The sequence below is a fragment of the Hermetia illucens genome, chromosome 5, assembly GCF_905115235.1.
Source record: "Hermetia illucens chromosome 5, iHerIll2.2.curated.20191125, whole genome shotgun sequence".
Classification (NCBI taxonomy): domain Eukaryota; kingdom Metazoa; phylum Arthropoda; class Insecta; order Diptera; family Stratiomyidae; genus Hermetia; species Hermetia illucens.
The window spans coordinates 115500380-115523590 of record NC_051853.1 but is presented as its reverse complement, the minus strand read 5'-3'; the positions used below and the strand labels follow the sequence as shown (position 1 = coordinate 115523590).

At 41.2% G+C, this 23211-nt stretch overlaps 1 protein-coding gene across 1 annotated transcript; it reads left to right on the top strand.

Moving 5' to 3' along the window:
• The first annotated feature begins 473 nt into the window (after window positions 1-473).
• On the top strand, window positions 474-22090 carry LOC119658276. Its single transcript, XM_038065569.1, has 3 exons — window positions 474-709; window positions 827-1078; window positions 20728-22090. Exons 1-3 carry the CDS (start codon window positions 688-690, stop codon window positions 21786-21788), a joined length of 1335 nt encoding a protein of 444 aa, XP_037921497.1. The 5' UTR covers window positions 474-687; the 3' UTR covers window positions 21789-22090.
• Window positions 22091-23211: the final 1121 nt, after the last annotated feature.

Here is a 23211-nt window from a genome sequence, read left to right as displayed (position 1 = left end):
TATTACTGCAAAGGTTTATGATTCTAAGATGAGATTAAAGGGGCTTCATAGTAAATTCACAAACTAAACTAATATACTATTTTTAATACTGTTTGCGCAGATATTTAGATGAAAAGTATTTTGAGGCCTATATGTGATGTTTTATTTATTTTTTTTTTCACAGATTTTGGTTAAGTAATTTTATGAGAAGGGGTACGTAAAATAAGGAGAATAACCCTCGCACTCGCGCCCGTTACTATTCCTGTTGAAAGTAACTGCTTCCGAATTAGTCCACACCGTTTCTGAAGACAGTGAACCGATTTTCATAAGATTAAAATTTTACACAAAACCTTAAACGAGCAAATTGAATGTGAACGTATAATTTCATCGAGTGGTGTCTGTACATTTATTTGTATATACGTGAGTTCAGGGCATTTCTTTGAAGAAAGACAACTCGTTAGTTACATCTTATCATTGATAACCAATTGAGTTGACAAAATTGGGTTGTGAGCATGTTTTGTAGCGTTGAGCATTTTTTAATTATCTCCTACTTTTTATCTTATCGTTTTCCGATTATTGTAATACCAATCAATAGTCATTATTACCTTAGAGATACGTAGGTGCATTGCTCAGCATCAGTTACTTTTTGGTTCGTTTGTATGGGAAGCTGTCAGATCTGTTAACAGTTTTGGAGAAATCGTCTAAACGATGAGTTTAAATAAAGCTCTCGGTAGGTATAAAGGGAAGCCTTTATTTGTTTTGCGTGTTTGTGCCATAAAAAATATACAAAATTACTTTCCTTTAGTGCTAATTTTAAAATTTTGCAATGAATCATCTCTTCTTTCAGTTGCGGTATCCGTTTTTCCCGGTGGAATAATCTTCGGTTTTTATTTATTCTATCACCTGTTTGCTTCTGATGACGTGATTAAGCTGCTGTGGCCACTTATATCGGCTCCAGTTTGTGCTGTAATTATATCATGTCTCATAACGATAAAAAAAAGGATTCAGGAGAAATACACTTTTGACAATTTGTATTACAATTCAGTTGCATGCGGTTTCTATATTGTTAGCGGTTTATTTTTTTTAAGACATTCGCTTGGTAAGTAGATCATGGGAAAAATGGCTGTAGATAACAAGTTTTCCTCAATATTTTGCAAGAAATACCATTTTTCTCGGTATTTCTTTGGTTTTTAAATGTATTGGAAAACAAATGACATCCTTTTCAAGAAATTTGATGTGTATGTGATATGTAGAACCCTCTAAAAACAGCAATTGTGTTAAATTTAAGACACAGCAGAAAGTAAGCACCTCCCAAAAGTAATACTAAAGGTCTATATAACATATAATATAACATATAATACGGAAGCATTTTTGCGAATTGAATTATTAGACAAAATCGTCCCAATAGCGAGGTTAAGCATTGGTGCGAGTGATAAGTGCTTAGATGGGATACAAAATGGAAATATTTTTTAAGTTTTTTAGTTAATCGTTAAATAAATTTGGTTACTTAAGAATAGGCGAAAGTGCATAGACTAGAATATCAGAAACACAGATGTCAACATCACTGGTTTGTAAAATCCAATCCTCAAGTTTAGATATTGCCCAATGAAGTTCAAACGAAATTATATTTGTTAGAGTTTTAATTCGTTGGCAGTGGAGGTTTAAAATGAACTGATATGGTTTTTAAGAAAGTTCATGTAGTGTTTGGCTCTGAGAGACTTGCTTAATTTTTCGACGTACAAATTAGGACCCGTCATTGCCCTTCATTTCATGCGATGTCATACGTAATATTAGCCCTGAAAAATACTAATTGAGCTCTTTAATTTGTCTAACGTATTCCGGACGCCATTCCGATCGTAATGTAAATGTTCTCTTGTTGAGGACCTGCTAATCTGCGGTGGAGGTTTACGAAGTGGCGCCACCGGTAACAGCCAGGTTCTGCTTGCACAACCGGCCTGAAGGGCGATCAACCTAAGAATGGGCTGAATGCAACATCCAAAGGCCCGCATGGCAGCGACGTTTCGTTTCAATGCAAAGCGTGTGCGACCATGCTAAAACGCATTTCTTCGTCTTGATTGTCGCAAACACTTCGAGCAGTGACGAGGTGATTCTAAACTGCGGAGACACATTGATGCTAATCCAAAACAGTACGAATCAAGAGCACGCAAAGCCAGACTATTATGGAACAGGACTCTTGCGACTATAGCACAAGTTTCAAGGATAACCGTCTTTTGCATCTCCATGTAATCCAGCTCCAAGATCGAGCGTTTTCAGCGCTTTATGTAAATAGTGTGATCCCACAGTAGTTTGGCCCGAACATCTTCCAGGATTCTCTGCGGAGGATGGTAGGTTGCCACTAAATTATACTTCAATGCAAGGTTTTCATGGAGAATATTGCAGATGGAGTTATGACGATTGGTGTACTCGGTACTGGTGAACATCTTGCAGGCAGATATTATGTGCTGAATGGCCTCCTCTTCACAGTTGCATAAACTACAACTGGAGTTGGTGATTGAGGAGTCATGAAGGATGTATTGTTTGTAATTTTTTGTTGCGAGCGAAGCATCTTGAATTCAAGTTAGGAATGCTTCGGTCCCATAGAATAGTACACCATTAATTAACAATTTGTTGGAGGCTTCGATGTCATTGCCTGGCAACAACATTCCACATTGCGATCTTCTGTTGGAAGTAACATCTGACATGGGATCCTTTACTCTGCTTTTTAAGTTCAAAAGAGACAATTTATGATCTGCCATGACAGTAGTCTGATGTAATTGGCTAGAGGTTCGTTCCTCGAAGAAAAACTCACGAAGATAATGCACTTGATTGTAATGCAATGTTTTTAAATCCATCCTCCCTGGTGAAGGGGGATAGTGATTTTTCGGCACCTCTATTGTGTATGTTGTTGTTCGCAAGAACTACCATTACCCGTTTATTGACATCGGTATTACTCCACTGTATCACACCGAAAGTATATGGAAGGACGGGAACGGCGAACGTATTGATTTGCCAAGATTTTACTTTTCCTGTACAACTCAGTTTTCAGGATACGATCCAGACACCGTTCAAATTTCCCCAGCAACTTAGATTTCATTATTGCCACAGCAGGTGTTGTCGCTTGCAATATTTCGAGGTATTTGTAGAAGTCGTCCGAATCCATACCCAATTTGGATACCGATATGGCTTTGTAAGGACAAACGAAGGCGTTGTCAGTGTGTTTTCCCCGAACAATTGTTTTCATGCAACATTGCCTATATCCCTGCTGAACTGGATGATGATGTCCAGCAAGAAGCAAAATTGATTCTCGTGTTACAATATTATGTCGGCATACAATTTTATGTCGTCAATATATATTAAATCACTTAATGTATGTTTCGACAATACACCATATTTAACTTGGATCCCGTATTTGCTTTCATGCAAAAGGATGGAAAACGGATTCAAACACAAACAAAACAACAGCGATACCGATAGCTTCGTGCTCCAATTCTTCATCACTTGATTTTGCGCAAGCGTAGTAACCATGAATGTGATATGGAGTCAAAGGCTGATTTATAATCAATGTAGGCTGTCGAGATGTTTCGTTTTTGGTAGATAGCCCGCTTTACAGCGACCGTATTGATTATAAGCTATTCCTTACAGCCTTGGGACCCTTTTAGGAACCCAATTTAGGAACATCAAGATGATTTGAGATGTTCGCGCAGAGAGCTGAAGTGAAAACCTGTATATGGTAAGAATATAAGTAATTGGTCGACATTTTGAAGAGCAAGAGGTATCCTATTCCTTGGGGATAAGGAAAGTTATCGCCTTGGCGAAAAATTGTGGAACTAACTTCGGATCGGCCATCATCGGATTAAAATGATTTGCCAATACCCTGTGCTGTGTGTGTGTTCTTGAACCGTTTTAGCCAGAAGTTGGGAATCTAATCAACTACTGACGCCTACCAATTATCCTCCTCTTCAGGGGCTGCTTCTACGTCAACATCAGTTACGTCAGGAAGGGTCATTTCGGGAGCCACGATGCCTCTAAAGACTTCTCTAGAAGTCTTCTGCCTGGTTCTGATGGAGGTTATTTTCACGGATTGAGTTTGTGAAACTTTTATAAAATTCCCGCTGTTTTTGGAGGAACAAAGTGGTGTCTGTCCGTCGCTGAAAGCTCTTTTAATACCTACGGATGCGATTGGAGCATACCGCAAGTTCTCTTGTTAAGCGAAGAATAAAAGTGTCCGTCCTCGGATTCAATTTCAGAGTTAGAAGGAAACAAGTTGGTCATAAACACGCCTCTGGATAAAACGCTTCCATAAAATCTGTAGATGGGGGTTTTTGTTGAATGCTACGAAATCAAGTGGTACTGATCCACTTGAACGGTGTGTGTAGTTCGTACAGATGAGGAGATTCCGATTAAATCTCGTACAGGTTCTGAAAACCAGACCTGTTTCACTTTTGGGGGCATACATTTTGGGCCGTCATTGCCCTATATTTCACTAGATATCAGATATAAAATCAGTTTGCTTAAAAACTTAATATGAAGTGATGTCACTCACGGCATCTAGAGAGTTTTACAGTTTAACTGATTTTAATAAGGTTCAAAGGTTTAGCTTTTAAAATACTTCCTTCTTTTGCGTAACAACGATAAGTTCCTTTATCGAATGGTGACTTGTAATGAAAAGTGGATCTCTTCCGACAATCAGCGTAATACTGTTCAATATTTCGACCTAGTCTAGTTGGTAGTCTACGGCAATTCTTATTGAGTAATGGCTCCTGACTCTGGATGAAATGATTAGAGCGGAAACCTACGAATTGCACTGGAATGCTAGTTCCGTCTGCATGCCGATATCTCTACTGAACTAAATGATGATATTCAGGAAGTAAACCAGTTAGTTTTCGTCTTTAGCAGCCGCTCTCCATTGGCTGATAGCTTTGATCCGAAGCACTTAAATCGCTCAGTTCTGGGCAGGTCACTGCCGCTGACAGTGATTGTGCCTGTTTCATGGGGTCGGTCGTTAAAAACTCAGTTCAATCAGATCAAGAAACGCAACGTAAAAAGGACGATTTCTCCCACGGTGTTTCTGTATGAGTAATCAGGCAGCGTGTATTGCGTGAGTAGTTCCGCAGTGCTTGATTCACGGTTATTTCAACGATTTCGTCATAAATGCATTCAAAAATCTTCATGGCATGGGAAAGTAACCGGATCGGACGGTAATTTGAACATTCTGTTGGACTACCTTTCGTTTTCCATATTGGAACTGTGATACTTTCTTGTCAGTCAGATGGTTTTCATACCTTCCTGAATAACACGGTTAAAGAATTCACTGAGCCACAGTGTTGGGTCCTAGTTTACCGCTTTCCAGAGCTGAGATGCGATGTCTTCAGGTCCTGTGGCTTTCCCCGATTTCAGTTGCCTTATTGCTTCCTCAACTTCAGTTGCGCTGATAGGTGGAACTAGTCCAAATGTCGGCAATGATTGTGGAAGAGGAGAATAAGCAAATTCTTCAGTTGAAATCTGTTCGAAGTTTTCTCGCCATTTAACCGTTGCGGCTCGACGGTTGGTAAGCAAAGTACCGTTTTTATCATTAACGCAACAGAAGTGTTCGATATCCTGTGTGCGTTCGTTTCGGCTTTTGGCAAGTCGATACAGATCTCTCTCACCATTCCGAGTGTCCAGCTTATCGTAAAGATTTTTGTAATTTCTTTGCTTCTCGGTTGGCATTCTTATAAATTTGGCAATTAGCGAGCGTTTTATCATCGAGAAACTTGTGGTAGAGGCCTTTATTTTCACAGGCCTTCATTTCAACATCGTTATTCCAAACCCAAGTATCTCGGTTGATGTACCGCTTACCCGGCTTGGTGACCCCGAGGGTTGCAGAGGCCGCTTTGTGGATCGTGTCTTTCATTTGGTTCCATGATTCTTCCACATTCGTAATGGTTCGCAATCGTATGAGTGAGACCGTTTCTTCTTTCTTCTAACGAAATTGCCACCATTTAATGCGCGGCGGGCCAGTGCGTTCCTCACTCTGTTTTATCGGTGCTTAATTCGTAGTACGTCAATCAACGGTCGATGTTGAGGTGCGATGATCCCGTAGTCATTTCAGCCCGATTCGTCTTCCTTCTCCGGTGAAGACAGTGCGCCCCATTCGTTAGAAGATCCAAAGGAATCATCTCCACGATGACGCACACTGCCTCACCGTATACGGTCCTATATGCACTGCATACTCAGCGCGATTGGCCAGTGTGCCCAACTTCCCCTTTCCTGGTTCACTATGTTATCACGTGCGCACGCCCAGACAGAAGCCGCATGTAGCAGGATGACTTTCACCACCCCTGCGATAAGCAGCCGGCGATTAGATTTTAAACCTCCAATATTAGGCATCATCCTTGCTAGAGATGAGCTAGCTTTTACTGCTTTTTCACGGGCATATCCAGGTGCCGTTGAAGCTCAACCATTATCTCTACGTATATAATGATCGATTTTGAAGCCCAGACCCCGATTTTGACAGTATTGTTTTTGCTGCGATTGGTAATAAGGATCGCCTCCGTCTTATCTTCCCCCAGGTCCAGTTTCACCATTTGGAGCCATGGTTTAATGGCATGATTGCTTTCATTTCCATATAGTTCCAAATCCTGGGGGTGTTTCGCTATTACTACCACTGCCAGGTCGTTTGCAAAACCAATCAATGTCGCCCTTTTGGTACGCGAAGGCTGAACGCTCCCTAATACATTATGTTCCAAAGCAGGGTCCCCATTACGGAGCCTTGGGGAACACCTGCTGGTACAGCATATTCCTTCGGCACGTCGCCTGTCTCGTTCCAAAGGAGTTTCTCCGAGAGGTAACTCTCGATTATCGAGCTAAGTAACCAGGGACACACAGTTTAGCCAGGGTGCCCTTAATCCAACCCCAGTTGGCTGGTTTAAAGGCATTCCTGACATCCAGTGTTACCAGCGCGGAGCACTTACCAATGGCCAATGCCTTCCGAGTGAGGCCCACTACCGTTGCTATTGCATCCACAGTGGACCGTGCTTTGTGAAACCCATACTGTCACCCCCATAGACCACCCGCTACCTCGACGAAGGGAAGCAGCCTGTTGTCACTTTATCTTTCCAGCATGTTCCCTATATTGTCTAAAAGACAGATAGGATGATATTAAGTGGGTGCATTAGGTGGTTTTTGGGGCTTCGGTAGCAGAACCAACTTCTGCCTTTTCCACTATGCGGGAAACACTTCTTCCGCCATTCACGATTAGAATGTGCTTATGAACCATGCGGGCTTGGTTTTTTGCAGCCAACTTCACGCCTTTGTTCAGAATCATATCCAAACCCTGAGCCCAATCCGCCCGCAAACCTCTCGTAGTTACACTATTGATTCAGGTCCACTTTCTTTCTGTTGTGGGGAACGAATTGCGATTTTTTTGAGCAAGAGTCGCGGACACATCAATTGGGGTGATTTTTGTAAACGAATTTTGCTCATTGCAATGTGTCGGTCTTCCACTTCCTTTTTTCCTTTGCACAAGATGCATCGTAGATCTCCAGTGCAGTCTTTAATAAGATGGCCCTCATCTCCACACTTCCTGTACCTTTTCAACCTATTGTGATCACTAGTACATGCTACTGTAAAGTGATCGAAATCTAAAACATCTCTTCAGAGATGTTTGCTCCTTAAGTCCGCAAACGACCCAGCCTATTTGCACTTTGTCTGCGGTAATCAGTTAAATCCCTGATTCAATCCGAAAGCTAATGATAGTGGTCTGTGTGCCCCCGTACGCCTTCTTCATCTCTTTATCGCGCTTTTCTCTATTGGGCTAAGCTTGAATTGTTCCCTTAGCGCAGCACGGGTATGCTCTCCTGACGTAACTTCATCTAGGCCTTTACACTCAATTACTATTTGTTGTTTTCGACCTTTTACTTCAGCACCTTTCACTTAGCACCTTCTCGACCTGGTCGCGAAAACAATCCGCTGTTTTCTCGCTGGATTTGTTTAGCTCCAGTGCCAGATTCCCCTTCTGCGTTCGCCTGACACGAGTCACACTGCCGCCCAGGTCTATCAATTCCGGATGTATGAGCACTAGATCTCAAAGTAGCCTGCATTCGCCTGATATCGACGGCCGGGGGCCCGCTTGTCCTCTCCCAAAAGTCGCTGGTACTGGGTTTCCGAAGTCCTACACCGTAAAAAACTACTTTTCTCGTCCTCCATATTTGTTTTGATTTCTGGGTGCCTCTCCAATAACCAATTTTCATTCACGGGTGGCTCTCTACTTTCCACCTACCAATAAGCATGCCCACGTACGAAGATCTCCTGATGTGTGCATGTGCATGCCAATAACGTATCCACCGAGCGTTCCCTTATCCGCACGAAGGGACGCGCCTGATGGGGGATTTGGCAACTCATATTTATATATAGTTAAAAAGGCGCACGGACCCTCTTTCCGCCCAACCGGACCGAGGGGTGACCAACCTAAGGATGAGCTGAGGGCAATATCCAAAGGCCCGCATCACAGCGATGATACTGTTATATGCGTTTTGGGTTCGTTTGGATTAAAAACACTATTTCCCGTTTTATTTACACACACACTTTATTTTACTAATTCAATTTAATCGCGGTTACACTAATTTCGCACTCTCGGCAACACTTTCGCACATACGATATTCTCGCTCACCATTTCGCTTTTTTGATTTTTTTTTTAGCAGGCTCGCGTTTGGCTTTTTATACTTCGCCGAATGCGTGCGAGAATGTTCTCCGCTTTGCGAGAACACTTACGTCACCGTGTATACTGTGGTCTCGAATATTCGCCGGATTTTCTCGCAGTCTGTGGAACCTGTTAGTGTGGAACTTGTCAAACTTGTCAGTGTCAATTCGATTTGTCAGTTAGTGTTTGTTTTGTGTTTAGCGTGTTTACGACAATACGTTTCAACGCAAAGTGTGTGCGACCACGCGAAAATGTATTGCTAAATCCCCGATTATCACAAACATTTCAAGCAGCGATGCGTCGGTTCTAAACTATAGAGACATGGACCTTAAATGGAAGACAATACGAAGCAAGACTGAAGCCCACTAGGTCACAGGAATCTTCGGACTATAGCACACGTTGACCGCTTTTTGCATCTCCATCTCCTCTTCACAGTTGCATAATCTACAACTGAAGTTGGTGATTGAGGAGTCTTGAAGGATGCACCGTTTATATTTTTTTGTTGGGAACGAAGCATCTTGAAATAAAGTTAGGAATACTTCGGTCTCATAGGAAAGTACGCCATTAGTCCATTTGTTGGAGGCTTCGATGTTAATGCCTGGCAACAATAAATTTTTGATATAACCTCTGTGGATGGGTTTCTCTTTCCACATGTCGACCTTCTATTGGACTGAAGTACCATCTGACTTGGCATCCCATTCGCTGCTTTTTAAGTTCAAAGGAGATAATTAATTATCTGCCATGACGGTAGTTTGATGTAATTGACCAGAGGATTGCTTCTCAAAGAAACACACAATATTGTGAATGTGCTGTTTGCAAAAACTACCCTTACCCGTCTATTGACAAATTCTAAATCTGTATTACTCCATTATATCACACCGAAAGTATGTAGAAGGACGGGAATGGCGAATCAACATCCCTCAATTTGGATATTACCATTGCTGTATCCTTCATTGTTGATGTGTTTTCCCCGAACAAATGTTTCTATGCGACATTTCTCCAAACCTAACTGCGTACAGATATCCCTGCTGGATGGTGATGTCCAGTAAGGAACGAAATTGATGTTGATCTTCGGCATAAAATTTGATGTCGATGTAGTATCTAATGAACATTTCGACACTATGTCATGTTTGACTTGGAACCCGTATTTGCTTTCATGCAAAGATTGGATAGCGGTTTCAAAGTCAAGCAAAACCACAGTGGGTTTAGAGAGTCGCTTTAGAAGATGCTACGCCTGATTGGTCTCTTCTGATGTTTGTGAGGATATCGATAGCTTCGTGCTCCAATTCTTCGTCACTGCTGTCAGCAGAAGAACCGGGTTCGGGTTGATTTTGTGCAAGCATAATACTTGTAGTAACCACGAATGTGATATGAAGTTAAAGGCTGATTTATAATTAATGTAGGCTGTTGAGATATTTAGTTCGTTGGTGGACAGCTTGCTTTACAGCGACTGTTCTTTACAGCCTCGGGAGTCTTTTACGCATTCAAGATGTTTTGAGATATTTGCGCACCGAACTGAAGTGAAAACCTTGTAGATGGTAGGAAGACAAGTAATCGGTCGACATTTTGAAGGGCACCCTGTTACTTGGGGATGATAAAAGTTATCCCCTTGGTGAAAAATTGTGGAACTAATTTTGGATTGACAATCATCGGATTAAAATGAATTATCAATACCATGTGAGTGCTCGTGAATCACTTCAGCCAGAAGTTGTGAATGTTATCAACTCCTGGCACCTTCAAGGGCTGCTTTTACGTCAGCTTCAGCCACGCCACGCCACGCTGCTTCTAAATTGTAGTGGCTGGATTCGCTCCAAACACAGAAGTTTCTCTCTGCCTGATCCAGATGGAGGTTACTTTCCCGACTTGAGTTGCTGAGATTTTTGTAAAATTCCTGTTGGAAGAACAAGGTGTTTTCTATCCTTCGCTGAAAGCTCTTTTGATACCTGGTGGAGTGCTTGTGTTGCTCTTTCGACTAGTCCGGTAAGTTGACGACTCCACACCGAGCTAACATAAAACTTCATGGAAGATGTTTTGCCTAGTTGGTAGGGCAACGTTGTGCTCCGGAACATGACTTATTTCCGGAAAGCGGGTTATGAACGCGTCATGTACTCGATGTCTGCACCCTGATGGATTCGTTTCCAAATCCGTGACACGGTAATAAACGCGGACGACAAATTTATTGAGTTGATTGGTCCAAACCATACGACACCTAGGTCTTCCATCCCTGATTATTGTCGGCATAACCGCCAACACATCCAAGCACGAAGAGCCGCTCTGGTGTTGTTGAACGACCCTTAGGCGTGTTGATTACCGTCTTCGTGTTCCCTAGAGTCCCATTAAATGAATTTAAATAAATGTCTCCAATTTGATTCTCAAGAATAATGGAGAGCCAGTCATGCCTGCAACAGAGCCCCAATGCTGCAATGCGCCATGGTTACCTCCAAAGGTAGGGAAGGTATTCGAAGGGGAGCCGCTGAGATACAGTGTAATTTCACTGCGGTTCATCCGATAGGCGCGTCGATTCTTTCACTCTGGATTACGGATTTGTTAAGGAGGTTTGCTCCCCCTGAAAGGGAAGAATAGGTAAGGGAAAACGAACACAAATGGAAACATTCGCCTTGTCTGTGGCTGCTCCTATTGCGATATTCGTACCTGACCCAGTCGGTCATGTCATTATTCGCAACCCATGACAGGCGCCTGTTCGCATGCAGCTCTGCGTGGCATATATATAATTATATACGTATTTATATGCGTCAGTATGCTATAATAGGAAATGTTTGTTGATTTAAAATGAGCACAATATTTATGTCTGTGATATGTTTGCAAATATGTATATCTTGGAGTTCGGCCATATATGAAGGAATATTTTGAATTGTTAGTAATATACGAATGGCAAAACCACATAGGTCATAATTTCGACATAACGATGAACAAGTCGAGAAACCAGAAGGTGGACGCTTCATGTATGAAAGGTTTTGTGTATTCCTTTCATAAAGAGGTTTGAGTGTGTATACGTTCCATTTGTACCTAGCAGGTAATATATACATATATTTCGTGAGAATATCCACTTTCGGGGTTTATATAGAGCCTCGAGATTACACCCAGATAAGGCATTCGTAGAGCCAAATAGCGAAACAGATCACAACGAGCCGACCCCGTTTGCGAACGGGACAAAGGCTGAAGAGAAAGAAGAAGAACAACCACTTTCGAGTAATATTGACATTCGCAGTCTTGAATTTGCAAGAACAATTGTTAGTAATAGTGCGATTTCCACCAAACTTGGTGGGATCATGCTCTAGGTTATAGACTACGTTGCCGCTAGGATGAACTTTTTGCAGCCGATTACTAAAAATTATAATAATCTACTATTATACTATATAATGTACTATTATTAACTTTATTTGAACAGATATCGGCCTCTCATTTTTTCAGATTTTTCTGTTTGGTTTTTTGAGTATGGGTCCGTTGAAGAAATTATCACGTTTGAAAACAAACTTTCAAAACTGACTTTTTGAAAACTAAAACAAAGCGGTTCTGGAAAGGACTAACCAATGCCTTTTGATACCCCAGATGGCTATATTTGGCGAAAAAAAATGTACATCCCCTTTTGCATGTATGGAGTCCCTCCCCCCTTAAATTCGACGTAAAAGGATGTAACTCACTGTATGCTTAAGCGTTCACAGGTTCCACCTTGCTGATCTAGGTCGCAATTATCCCGCACTGAAGTTGGCTGGCTACACAAGGCGTCTCTAATGTCCTTTCCTTCGCGTTTGTCATAACGGACGAAGAGAAAGAAGTTCGAAGAATGAGTCCGTGACTAGTTACTTCAAATAGTCAAATATCTCATTCCAGTTAAGACGACAAACTGTACTTTGGTCCCAACGAACAAATACTACAGTGCGTAGACTTTAATATCGTTCTATCAAATGTGATGGCATACACGTGAGTATGCCAAGGCTTCAGACGATGCCGCAAGTTATCGCAAGTGCTCTAGCTTCCCCAAAGTAATGACGCGGAGGAAAGCCCAAAAACGAGCTCCTCCACCAAGGGCCAACTCGATCAAAGGACACAATCATCATCATTCATATTTTTCGCTGACGCACTATGTAGTAGCAGGCCAGGGACTTCGATCCAAAAAACACTGTTAAATTAAGTTATCTTGGATTTTCGTCAATTCGCTGGGCGGTGTTGTCAATTTATGGTTATCAATACAATGGTCAACCGCCTGGCATCTAATAACGAATATTAGTGTCCCTGAGTTGAACATTAATTCTGTTGTCAACCGGACTCGTAGGTACAATTTCGAACTCTTCCAATTCCAATTTCAACATTTTCCATGCCGCAAAACACCATGATTTTTGTCACCCTGCCCACAGCCTGGTAAACCTGCTCCTCCCGTACACGAATCATTGTTATCTGCCTGGTATTTAGAACCGTGCTTGTCTCGCTAGATGCTTTGATTTCAATTTTTGATCTGATTAATGACATCATTAAATTTCTTCATTTCCTGACATTGTCACTCCAATTTAGATTGTGATTTCAGTCACTTTACCACCCAGTTGAGAATTTCACAACAGCACAAATAAGCCGGGAAACCGAAAGTTAGACGCTTCGAGCATGAGCGGTTTTGTTTGGTTTTTATGTAAGTTTATTTGTATGCAGAATTATCAAATCTAAATGTACCCCGTGATGTATGTAGATTTATATTCAGTATGTCAGACACTCCCTTTAGTGTGATACGTGTGATACGATATTTACTATTTTGGGTTCCAGTAATTTTTTTAATCAAACCTGGGGCAAGCTTGATTAGCACGGCATGTAGTGGCTTACTAATTGCTAAATTAAAAACGTTGGTACGTTTCATAACTAGTTTAATAATTTTTTTAAATGTAGTGGTTCCTCTTTTGGTGAAATGACATCCAAACTACAACGGATATTGATACTGTTAATAACAGAGACTTATCACGAACTCCGTCGAGCGGAGAAGCGACTTCACAGACGGAAAAAGAAAGCCTGGGAGAACCAACAAGTCTGTAAATTAGAAAAGTACACGGAGCAACCGCACCAGGCGCGGAAGTTTCACCAACAAGTCAGCAGGATGAAGCCTTATACACCTCGATGCTCATCCTGCCGAGACAAAGAGGGAAATCTGATTTCCGACAGAATGGGCATATTGGAGCGATGGGTTGAGTACTTTGATGGGCTACTGAACAACCAGAACATCGGTGAGTTGGAGGTCCCACCAACTGAAGACGACAGATAAATACTGCCACCACCAAGTTTAGGAGAAACAGTCAATCCAATTCATCGGCTAAAAATCATAAGTCGTCAGGAGCCGATGGAATTACAGCCGAATTGGTTAAATAAGGAGGCGACCAGTTACACCATGTGGTTCATCAACTTGTGCTCAAGGTATGGGACAACGAATCAATGCCTGACGATTGGCAACGAGGCATTATCTGTCTCATACATAAAAAGGGAGATATCGCACAGTGCAGCAATTATAGAGGTATCACGTTGCTGAGTACCATCTATAAGATATTCTCCACTATCTTGCTAGGCCGGATAGCCCCATACGCCCAGAACATCATTGGCCCATACCAAAGAGGCTTCACTCCAGGCAAATCAGCAACAGATCAGATTTTCTCTGTGCGGCAAGCGATGGAAACTGTTGGAATATGGACAACAGTTGCACCATCTGTTCATCGACTTTAAAGCCGCCTATGATAGCGTAGCCAGGGTAAAACTGTACGCGGCCATGAGAGAATTCGGTATCCCGACGAAATTAATAAGACTGACTAGGCTGACCCTGACCAATGTGCGAGGCCAGATAAAAGCAGCAGGATCACTCTCAAGACCATTCGACATCAACAACGGTCTACGACAAGAGGATGCCCTATCATGAGTCCTCTTTAACCTGGCCCTCGAGAAAGTGATCCGTGATGCTGAGGTAAATGCAAGAGGTACGTTCCTCTTCAAGTCCACCCAACTACTGGCCTATGCTGACGATACCGACATCATGGGAAGAACCACCCGAGACATACAAATTGCCTTCATCCAGATCGAGCAGGCGGACATTGGGGCGAGATCTTGGGCTGCACATCAATGAAGGCAAGACAAAATATATGGTGACAACGTCAGTATCGAAGACGAATCAACCAACAACATCAAACCGCATTGGTCAAACACGAAGAAGAATAAGGATAGGAGAATACAACTTTGAGACCGTTGACAATTATTCTTATCTAGGGTCGAAAATCAGAACCGATAACAGCTACGATGATGAAATCCGCGCACGGTTGTTGTCAGCCAACAGAGCCTATTTCAGCTTACAAAAGCTGTTCCGCTCGAAACGTCTCACCATAGGGTCAAAGCTCTTACTGTATAAGACTATGATCTTGCCAGTCCTCATGTATTCCTCGGAAACTTGGGTTCTTAGCAAGGAAGATTGCGAACTCTTGGCCGCGTTCGAGAGAAGAATCCTCCGAAGAATTTTTGGCCCCCTACATGAGGATGGACGATTCCGTAGCCTACACAATCACGAAATCTATGAGCGATACCATGACCGTCAGGTTGTGGATAAAATCCGGCTCAATAGGTTACGGTGGGCGGGTCACTTAATCCGTATGGATGAGGATGATCCCACCTGGGAAGTCTATAAGGGCAATATCTATGGTAGAAAAAGAAGACGAGGCAGACCCTGCCTAGGATGGAGCGATGGCGGAGGTCAGGACGCCAGACAAGCTTTTAGGGATATCGAATTGGTGGACCTCGGCTCAAAACCGGAATGTCTGGAGTTCCTAATTAAGGCAGGCCTAGACCGGATACCGGTTGTTGCGCCGTTGATGATGATGATGAATAATAAAAAGAAAAGCCGAAAATTTGTCACGCTAAAGATAAAATTAAATGTTCTACTTCGTATTAAGTTGGTGAGAAAGTTGTTAAAATTTGTAATACAGTGAGATTGGCGAAGTCAAACTATTCGTGATAGAAAACTAGAAATTGAAACACGTTGGCGGTTTGCTGCAAATTCAAATGCCTCGAAATTAACTCGCCTAAGTAGTAATGTTGTGGAAAAAATGGAAAAATGAAATGAAATGAAATTGAAGATAATAATCAACGGCTAAAAGTGATTTAAAAAATTTAAAGATGATGATGAATCTCCAAAGGATGAAAAATTCGAAGTAAGTCGAGGTTGGTTTGCAAAATTCAAAAATTACCACAATTTGCATAATTTAACAAGTCGGAAAATCGGAAACTCGGCGCTTGAGATATAAAAGTTTTGTTTGTTTTTTCTGTGAGTATATTTGAGTACAGAACTACCCCACTTGTCCGTAACCCGTTATGTATATGCATTTAGCAAGTCAGACTACTCAGTTTATTGTTATATTGATATTTAGTACTTTAGGTTGCAGTAAATTTACCCGGTAAAGACAACTTTGAGCTACTGTAACTTTGTTAGTAATAGTCGAATTTTTATAGGGGATAATATGCTCCATACTATAATCTAGGATAAACTCAAGGGGCTTTCTACTCAATTTCCCCAATAATAGAGTAATATACTAGTATTAACTTAATTTGAGCAGATAACGAGGCCTGGATACCGTATAGAGGCAGCGTCACGACTTTTTTTCAGATTTTTCGGCTTGGGTACTAATCAAGACCTTTCATTTGATGCCCAACATGACTATATTCGGCGAGAAAAAATTGTACACCCCCTTTTGCATATATGACGACCCCCCTTAATTTCAACGTACAAAGATGTTACTCACTGCATGTCTGGGTGTTTGCAGTTCCCATCTTCTTATCGAATTTTGTCGTGTCAATCGGTATAGCCGTTTTTGAGAAAAGTGCGTGGGACAGACTGATTGAACCGATTTTGCAAGCGAAACTTTGAAAACGAAGGGCGAAAAAGCTAGTGCTGATGATAGCGCTGCCAGGGAATATCCCAGCACCCAGTAAAAAGACATAAAAATAAGTGGATATAAACCAGAACAGGTTTTAATGTAGATTAAACAGGAATCTAGTGGAGGGGAGTGTCTGAAAGAACATTGCATCTGGATATAATGTCTCTAAAGAACGAGTAACTTTGCTTTTTGGTTCAAAAGCTGCAGGCGATTTTAAGCTAAAACCATTAAAGACATTATTCAATTTGAATAATGCTTCAGGGCACCCCGCTAGCTTAACCGAATTGTCCGAAGACGTGGAGATGGAGTACCGTCCCAAAAATACAACAACATTGATTCAATCAACGGATCGGGGGACTTTCGCAAGTTTTGAGGCATCATTTCGATAAAACAATTTTGGGATAACTGACTGAAAATATGACCAGAATCCATAAAGTTGAAATGACGGTTAGTTCTCTTTTACTTACTCGCTTATTCTTTTCATCCTTTTCTTCTACCGTTTTCCCCTCAGCCTTCGGCCACTTTCCTTTCTTACTGCTCCTCTAACGATTTTCAGTTTCAACAGGATTCCTAACAATATCGTACCTTGTGCCTTTCTTATCTCACCTTTGAAAATAGGCATTGGTATTAAGCTTTCGTGTTAAGCATTGGCTCTATACTATGTCGAATGTTCGATTCTAAATTAATACCCGCACAGTATGCTTCCTTTAAAAATCTCTTCGTTTTTTTTTAATTTCCTTATTTTAGTTTGTTTCTTGTAAACTGGGAAGGTGAGATGCTGAAGAGGTTCGTTGTGCGAACCAGCTTAAGCCTTTCCAAACTGACTCTCGCTGGTGTGTCGATGGTTCAGCTGGGTATTTGTCTAAGAATGTTTTCTTAGTTCCTTCCTCTTGTGGCTCCCATGACCGGGATCTTTTCTGACCCTTCCGGTAATTTCCGGCCAAACGTCCAAATCTCATAAATATGAATAGAAATATTTGAAAAACAAGTCGGAAACCGGAAGCTGGGCGCTTCAGGTATGAAAGGTTTCGTTTGCCTCTTGTGTGAGTATATTTGAGTGTAGAACTATCCCATTTGTACGTAGCCCGTTAAGAATATGCATTTAGCATGTCAGATTTAGTACTTCGGGTTGTAAATTTACACGGTAAAGACAACTTTGAGCTACTGTAACTTTGTTACTAATAGTATGATTTTGATCAAACTTGGGGATCATGTGCGTCATATTACCGCCGCCAAATCTCAACGTAGAAGGATATCACTCACTGCATGTCTGGGGGTCCATAGGCCCCATCTTCTCACCAAATTTCGTGTCAATCCGTATAGGCGTTTCTGAGAAAAGTGCCTGTGACAGACTGACAGCCAGAGAGACAGATAGACGAACCCCTGGGGTGACGCCTATGAAACCGTAATATTAAAAATTGAAGGCAAACGCTCCCCACCGATCTCTTCCCCTCCTCTGCTTGATGAAATAGTAACGGATCTTTTCTCACAGAATGTGAGTACCGCTAACCTTCCCACTGTCGAGATAGACACCGCCGAAGTTCCCATGGTAAGCGAAAAGGAGGTCCTCGAAGCTGCGGATAAAATTGTTGGAAATAAAGCACCTGGCTTGGATAGTATCCCCAATAAAGCTCTCAAGGCAGCAGTCAAAATAGCTCCAAATATGTTTGCCGAGGCGTTCACCACATGCCTTAAAGAAGGAGCATTTCCTACACAATGGAAGAAGCAGAAATTAATTCAAGTCCCCATGCTAAAAAAACCTTTGGGTGAAGCTTCGTCCTACAGGCCGATATGCCTCCTAAGTAATACTGGCAAACTATTCGAACGAGTAATCTATAACAGATTAATTCGAATTGCCGAAAAGAATGGCGGTCTCTCCGAAAATCAGTTTGGTTTTCGAAATGGGAGGTCTACAGCGGATGCACTTGTCCTAGTAGCTAACACAGCTAAGACCGAAATTGACGAGGGCAAATGTTGTGCAGTGATTACACTTGATGTGAAGAATGCTTTTAATTCCACTAGATGGAGCAAGATACTTGAGTCCCTAATCAACTTAGGCGTGGCGAAGTACCTGGTGCGTATCGTTGCCGACTTCCTAATCGATAGGATTCTGTGCTGGGAATCAGATAAAGGAATGAAATCATACCAAACGACATGCGGAGTTCCACAAGGGTCTGTCCTAGGGGAACTCTTGTGGATTATTATGTATAACGGGGTACAGACCCTAGACCTTCCTACTGGTGTGGCCTCCATTGGTTTCGCGGACGATATTGATGTGACGGTCGTTGCACGCCTTCTCGAAGAAGTCGAGCTCTATGCAAATGAAGCAGTCAATGAGATTAAATCCTTGTTAGAGAATGCTGGTCTACAGCTCGCAGAGCATAAGACGGAAATAGTACTTATTACCAAGCGGAGAAAGTGCACTTCCATGAAGATTAAAGTTGGAACGCAAACAATTCATTCCAAGCCTGCACTTAAGTACTTAGGCGTAATGATTGACCAGAGGTTAAATTTCAGATTGCATGTGGAGGGTGCAGCAACCAAAGCATATAACTTCGGAGCGCTGTTGCGAGAATGCTACCAAATCTAGGTGACCCAAGGCCGAGTTGTTGACTCCTTATTTCAAGGGTGGTCAGTTCGATCTTACTGTATGCAGCCACAGTATGGGCAGATACACTGGAAAATATAGTAAATAAGAGAAAGATTGGAGCTGCGTATCGCATAAATAACATGTTGCGCTTGCAGAACAATTTCCAATGAAGCAGCTTGCGTGATAGCAGGAGTGGCCCCGATTGAGATTCTGGCGAAAGAAATACAACGACTTTACGATCGAACGTACCTCACTGGAGAATCTCCTGCTCGTCGGCGACAGTTCGCACGAGCTGAAACTGTCGCGGAATGGCAAGAGAAGTGGGACGAGTCAGAAAAATGCCGTTGGACTCACAAAATCATATGGGATATCCGGAAATGGATCGAGCGACCTCACGGCGAAGTAGGCTTCCACCTAACTCAATTCTTGAGCGGACACGGAGGGCATATACAGGTTTTGAGTGTGATGATTCGCCATATTGGCCAAAGTGTCCAAATATTCCAGAGGACGCAGAACACGTCTTTTTTCACTGTCCTAGATTCGAGGCCCAAAGGGCTAAATTAGAAGCTACAATCGGGGAGCACTTTACACCCGAAAATACCATGGACCTTATGGTGAAAGCCAAGGGGATATGGACCGAAGTCGAAAAAGTGATTGCAGCCATCGGAAAGAAGCTTAGGCAGGAAGAAGTCATCCGAAAGAATAAACGCGAGAGGAACACGAATATTAACATGAGCGCAGAATAAATTCTGATCCAGCCCCGCGATGTAATATCAAATGGGAGTCTCGCCGGAAGAGTGGAAGGAGAAGAAGGTGGTTTTAGTAGGTAAGAGTCCCACATAACCGTGTGGCAGGAGCCTGCGGTAGCTTTTGAAGCTTTCCACCTTCCATCGGGGGGGAAAAAACGAAAGACAGACAGACATTGAACCGATTTTAATAAGGTTTTGTTTTGCAAACAAATCCTTAAAAAGTGTCGTTTGATCGGGAAAAGTAGAGATCGTGGTGTAATTTTTAACGGTTTTGAATGAGGGATTTATGTGTATTGCTAACCGAATTACAAGCTACACTGCAGGCAGCGCAATATGGCTGCTAATTTTTCGAAGGATGGAACCGTTTATGTATTATAGTATTGTTGTATTTCGACCTGCCTACTTACTTGCAAATCTATGTTTCGCTTTGTAAAATCACACCTTTTCACAAACCTTACAGCTGTCTAAAGAGTTCTACCTCCAAATGCGAATATCTCTTATTTGAAGAATTCCATATGTAGCCAATACTTCACTAATTATTTAACTATGTTATTAATCAGTGGCGGGAGACCCTGATAGTTGACATGTAGAGTAAGTGCAGAATGTATGGAGTAGGGTCATATTCCCATGATCGATTAGAAGAAATAGAGAACATTTTCCTCTCTGGTTGAAGTATATTCCAAAGTGCAAGTGAAGTCTTTTTCGTTTTTACCTAGCTAACCTTTAAGATCCTTCATCTAAGTTCAGATTTAAGATTCGTTTGCAAATAATTCTATTAGTTGTTATAATAAACATTTAAATATTTAAACTTCTTATTTTCAGATATTGCTCTGTATTTTGGGTTTGCTGGCAGTGGAATTACTTACATTTCTTCCATTACTTACTGTGGATATATCGCAGCCAATACAAAAGAGAGGCACCGTGGTGTTGCTGGAGTGTATCTGTTTCATTTCACTGGCATAGTAGTTGCTTCGGCGCTGCACGTTTACCTTTTAACAAACGACGAAGCTGAAACCAAATGTGGCCTGGTTATGTTGGGTTCTAGTATATTTATATTAGGCATATTGATTTCCAACCAAATATTGAATTATTGTGGTTTAAACAATTATCGAACGAGTGGTGACAACTTATGGAATTACTACAACGCTCGCAACTGGCTATATAAAAACCGGCCAGATACTATGGCTATTCATCAACGAATGGATAACCGCTACCGACAACCAACTTTCGCAATAGTTAAAAGCAAAGAGTCGGTAACAATATTTTTCATTGTCCTGGTGAGCATTACTAATTTTATGATGTTTTGTCACGTCACTTTTGAATTAGGTTCCGCCGTTTTCTTGACTGTTTTTAAGTCAGGAGGATCATGTTGGCTTTTACTTGTAGCGGAAGCAGGTATCATTCTATCTTTGTCCTTACAGACATGTTTGGGACCAAAAACAATTTATACCATATTTGGTATTATAAAGTGCGCAGTTCTGGTATGTCTTTTGTTATTCTTCGACAGCTATTCCCAATCAAATGCTTACGTAATTTACTTTTTTGTATGCTTTCTTTGCATGGGAGTTTTATACCCTCTTTCCAATACAATGTTGTTGGAAGTTGCCAATCCTCGTAATTGTGAGATTGTTTTCTCGGTAGCTTATCTGACGCAGCTGTTAGTTCTTTTTATTGTTGCGTTTTTCAGCAAACGTTATTCCGAATATGTTTCGGACTTTCGTTCCTTCATTAAAATTCTTTACATTGCATATATAGTGATGTCACTTCTGGCAATTGTGATTGTGCAAATTTTTAGCCCAATTTCAGGGAGTCTTATTGAGATACGCAATTATTTATTAGGCATAAGAAAGTCGAAAACAATTGTTAGTTTCAGAGATGTTTAGTTATATATAAACGGAACAACTTACTTTTTTAAAATGTAGAAATATTTTAGTTAAGGCTGCGTAAAGTTGAGTTACTATCGTAATTAGCGGTATTTTTCAAAACAAGTTCGCCAAGACATGAGCAAATCCTTGAAAATATCTCAAAACAGTGTCCAACATTTTATTTTTACAACGTGATATGTAGCATAACATTAATATGATATAAAAGAGATATTATAAAAAAGCTATAATTTATAGGTAACTCTTGTGGATTTTTTATTGAAGTCAAAAGTTTTCCAATAAGGAGGAAAACAATGCTTTTACATTCCCAGGATCTAATGAAAAATTGTCCTTAAATGTTTTTTTCTTACAGTTTGAGTAAAAGTGTTTTCTCTCAGATCATTTTACAATTTTACAACTATGTTCTATCGAATCTTAGTTTATTCTTTCAGTCTTGTATGTGGTGTAGGGTAGTGGCATTAACCACCTATTTTTGATTTTTAAGGTTTTGTTAGCAAAACGAAACCTTATCAAAATCGGTTCAATGTCTGTCTGTCTATCTGTCTGTCTGTCACAGGCACTTTTCTCAGAAACGCCTATACCGATGGACACGAAATTTGGTAAGAAGATGGGACCTGTGGACCAGCAGACATGCGGTGAGTGATATCCTTCTACGATGAGATTTGGCGGGGGTCCCCATATATGTAAAAGGAGGGTGTACACATTTTTTTCACCAAATGTAGTCATGTAGATTATCAAATGAAAGGTCTTAATTAGTACTTTTTGTTATTGTTAAAAAGTCGGGGAGTGAGAGAGGTGGAAAGTGATAATTTATTTAACGGACCCATTCTCAGAAACTACCCAACCGAAAAATCTGAAAAAAATCACGAAGCTGAGTCTATATGGTGCCCAGGCCTCAAAATACTCTCCATATCGATATCTGTTCAAATTAAGTTAATAATAGTATATTATCAAATTTTTGGAAAATTGAGTAAAACCCCCCTTAAGGGTATTCCAGAGTTATAAAAGTTGGTAGTAGTATAAAATATAATATATATATGATGATCAAAATCATACTATTAGTAACAAAGTTACAGTCGCTCAAAATTGCCTTTACCGTGTAAATTTACAACCTGAAATACTAAATCTCACACGCTAAATGCATATACATAACGGGCTACGTACAAATGGGATAGTTCTACACTCAAATATACTCACAGAAAAACCAAACAAAACCTTTCATACCTGAAGCGCCCAGCTTCCGGTTTCCCGGCTTGTTCAAATTAAAATCCATGCCGTCTAGCGACAATTCAAATTATCATAAAAGTTGGAACAATGCTTGACGGAAGGTGACCAATTGACAATTCAGTTGCGTTGCTTTGAATATTGTGTAATGTCCTCTGGTACGCGTGTGTGATAAAAAAAAGTAAAATGGGTAAGTAAG

What these genes read in the sequence shown, in the direction of transcription:
- LOC119658276 (XM_038065569.1), top strand. Translation starts at nt 688, where the DNA reads ATGAGTTTAAATAAAGCTCTCG. An exon ending in GAGTTTAAATAAAGCTCTCG is followed by an intron (nt 710 to 826) that starts GTAGGTATAAAG and finishes CTCTTCTTTCAG; the next exon opens with TTGCGGTATCCGTTTTTCCC. An exon ending in TTTTTTAAGACATTCGCTTG is followed by an intron (nt 1,079 to 20,727) that starts GTAAGTAGATCA and finishes TCTTATTTTCAG; the next exon opens with ATATTGCTCTGTATTTTGGG.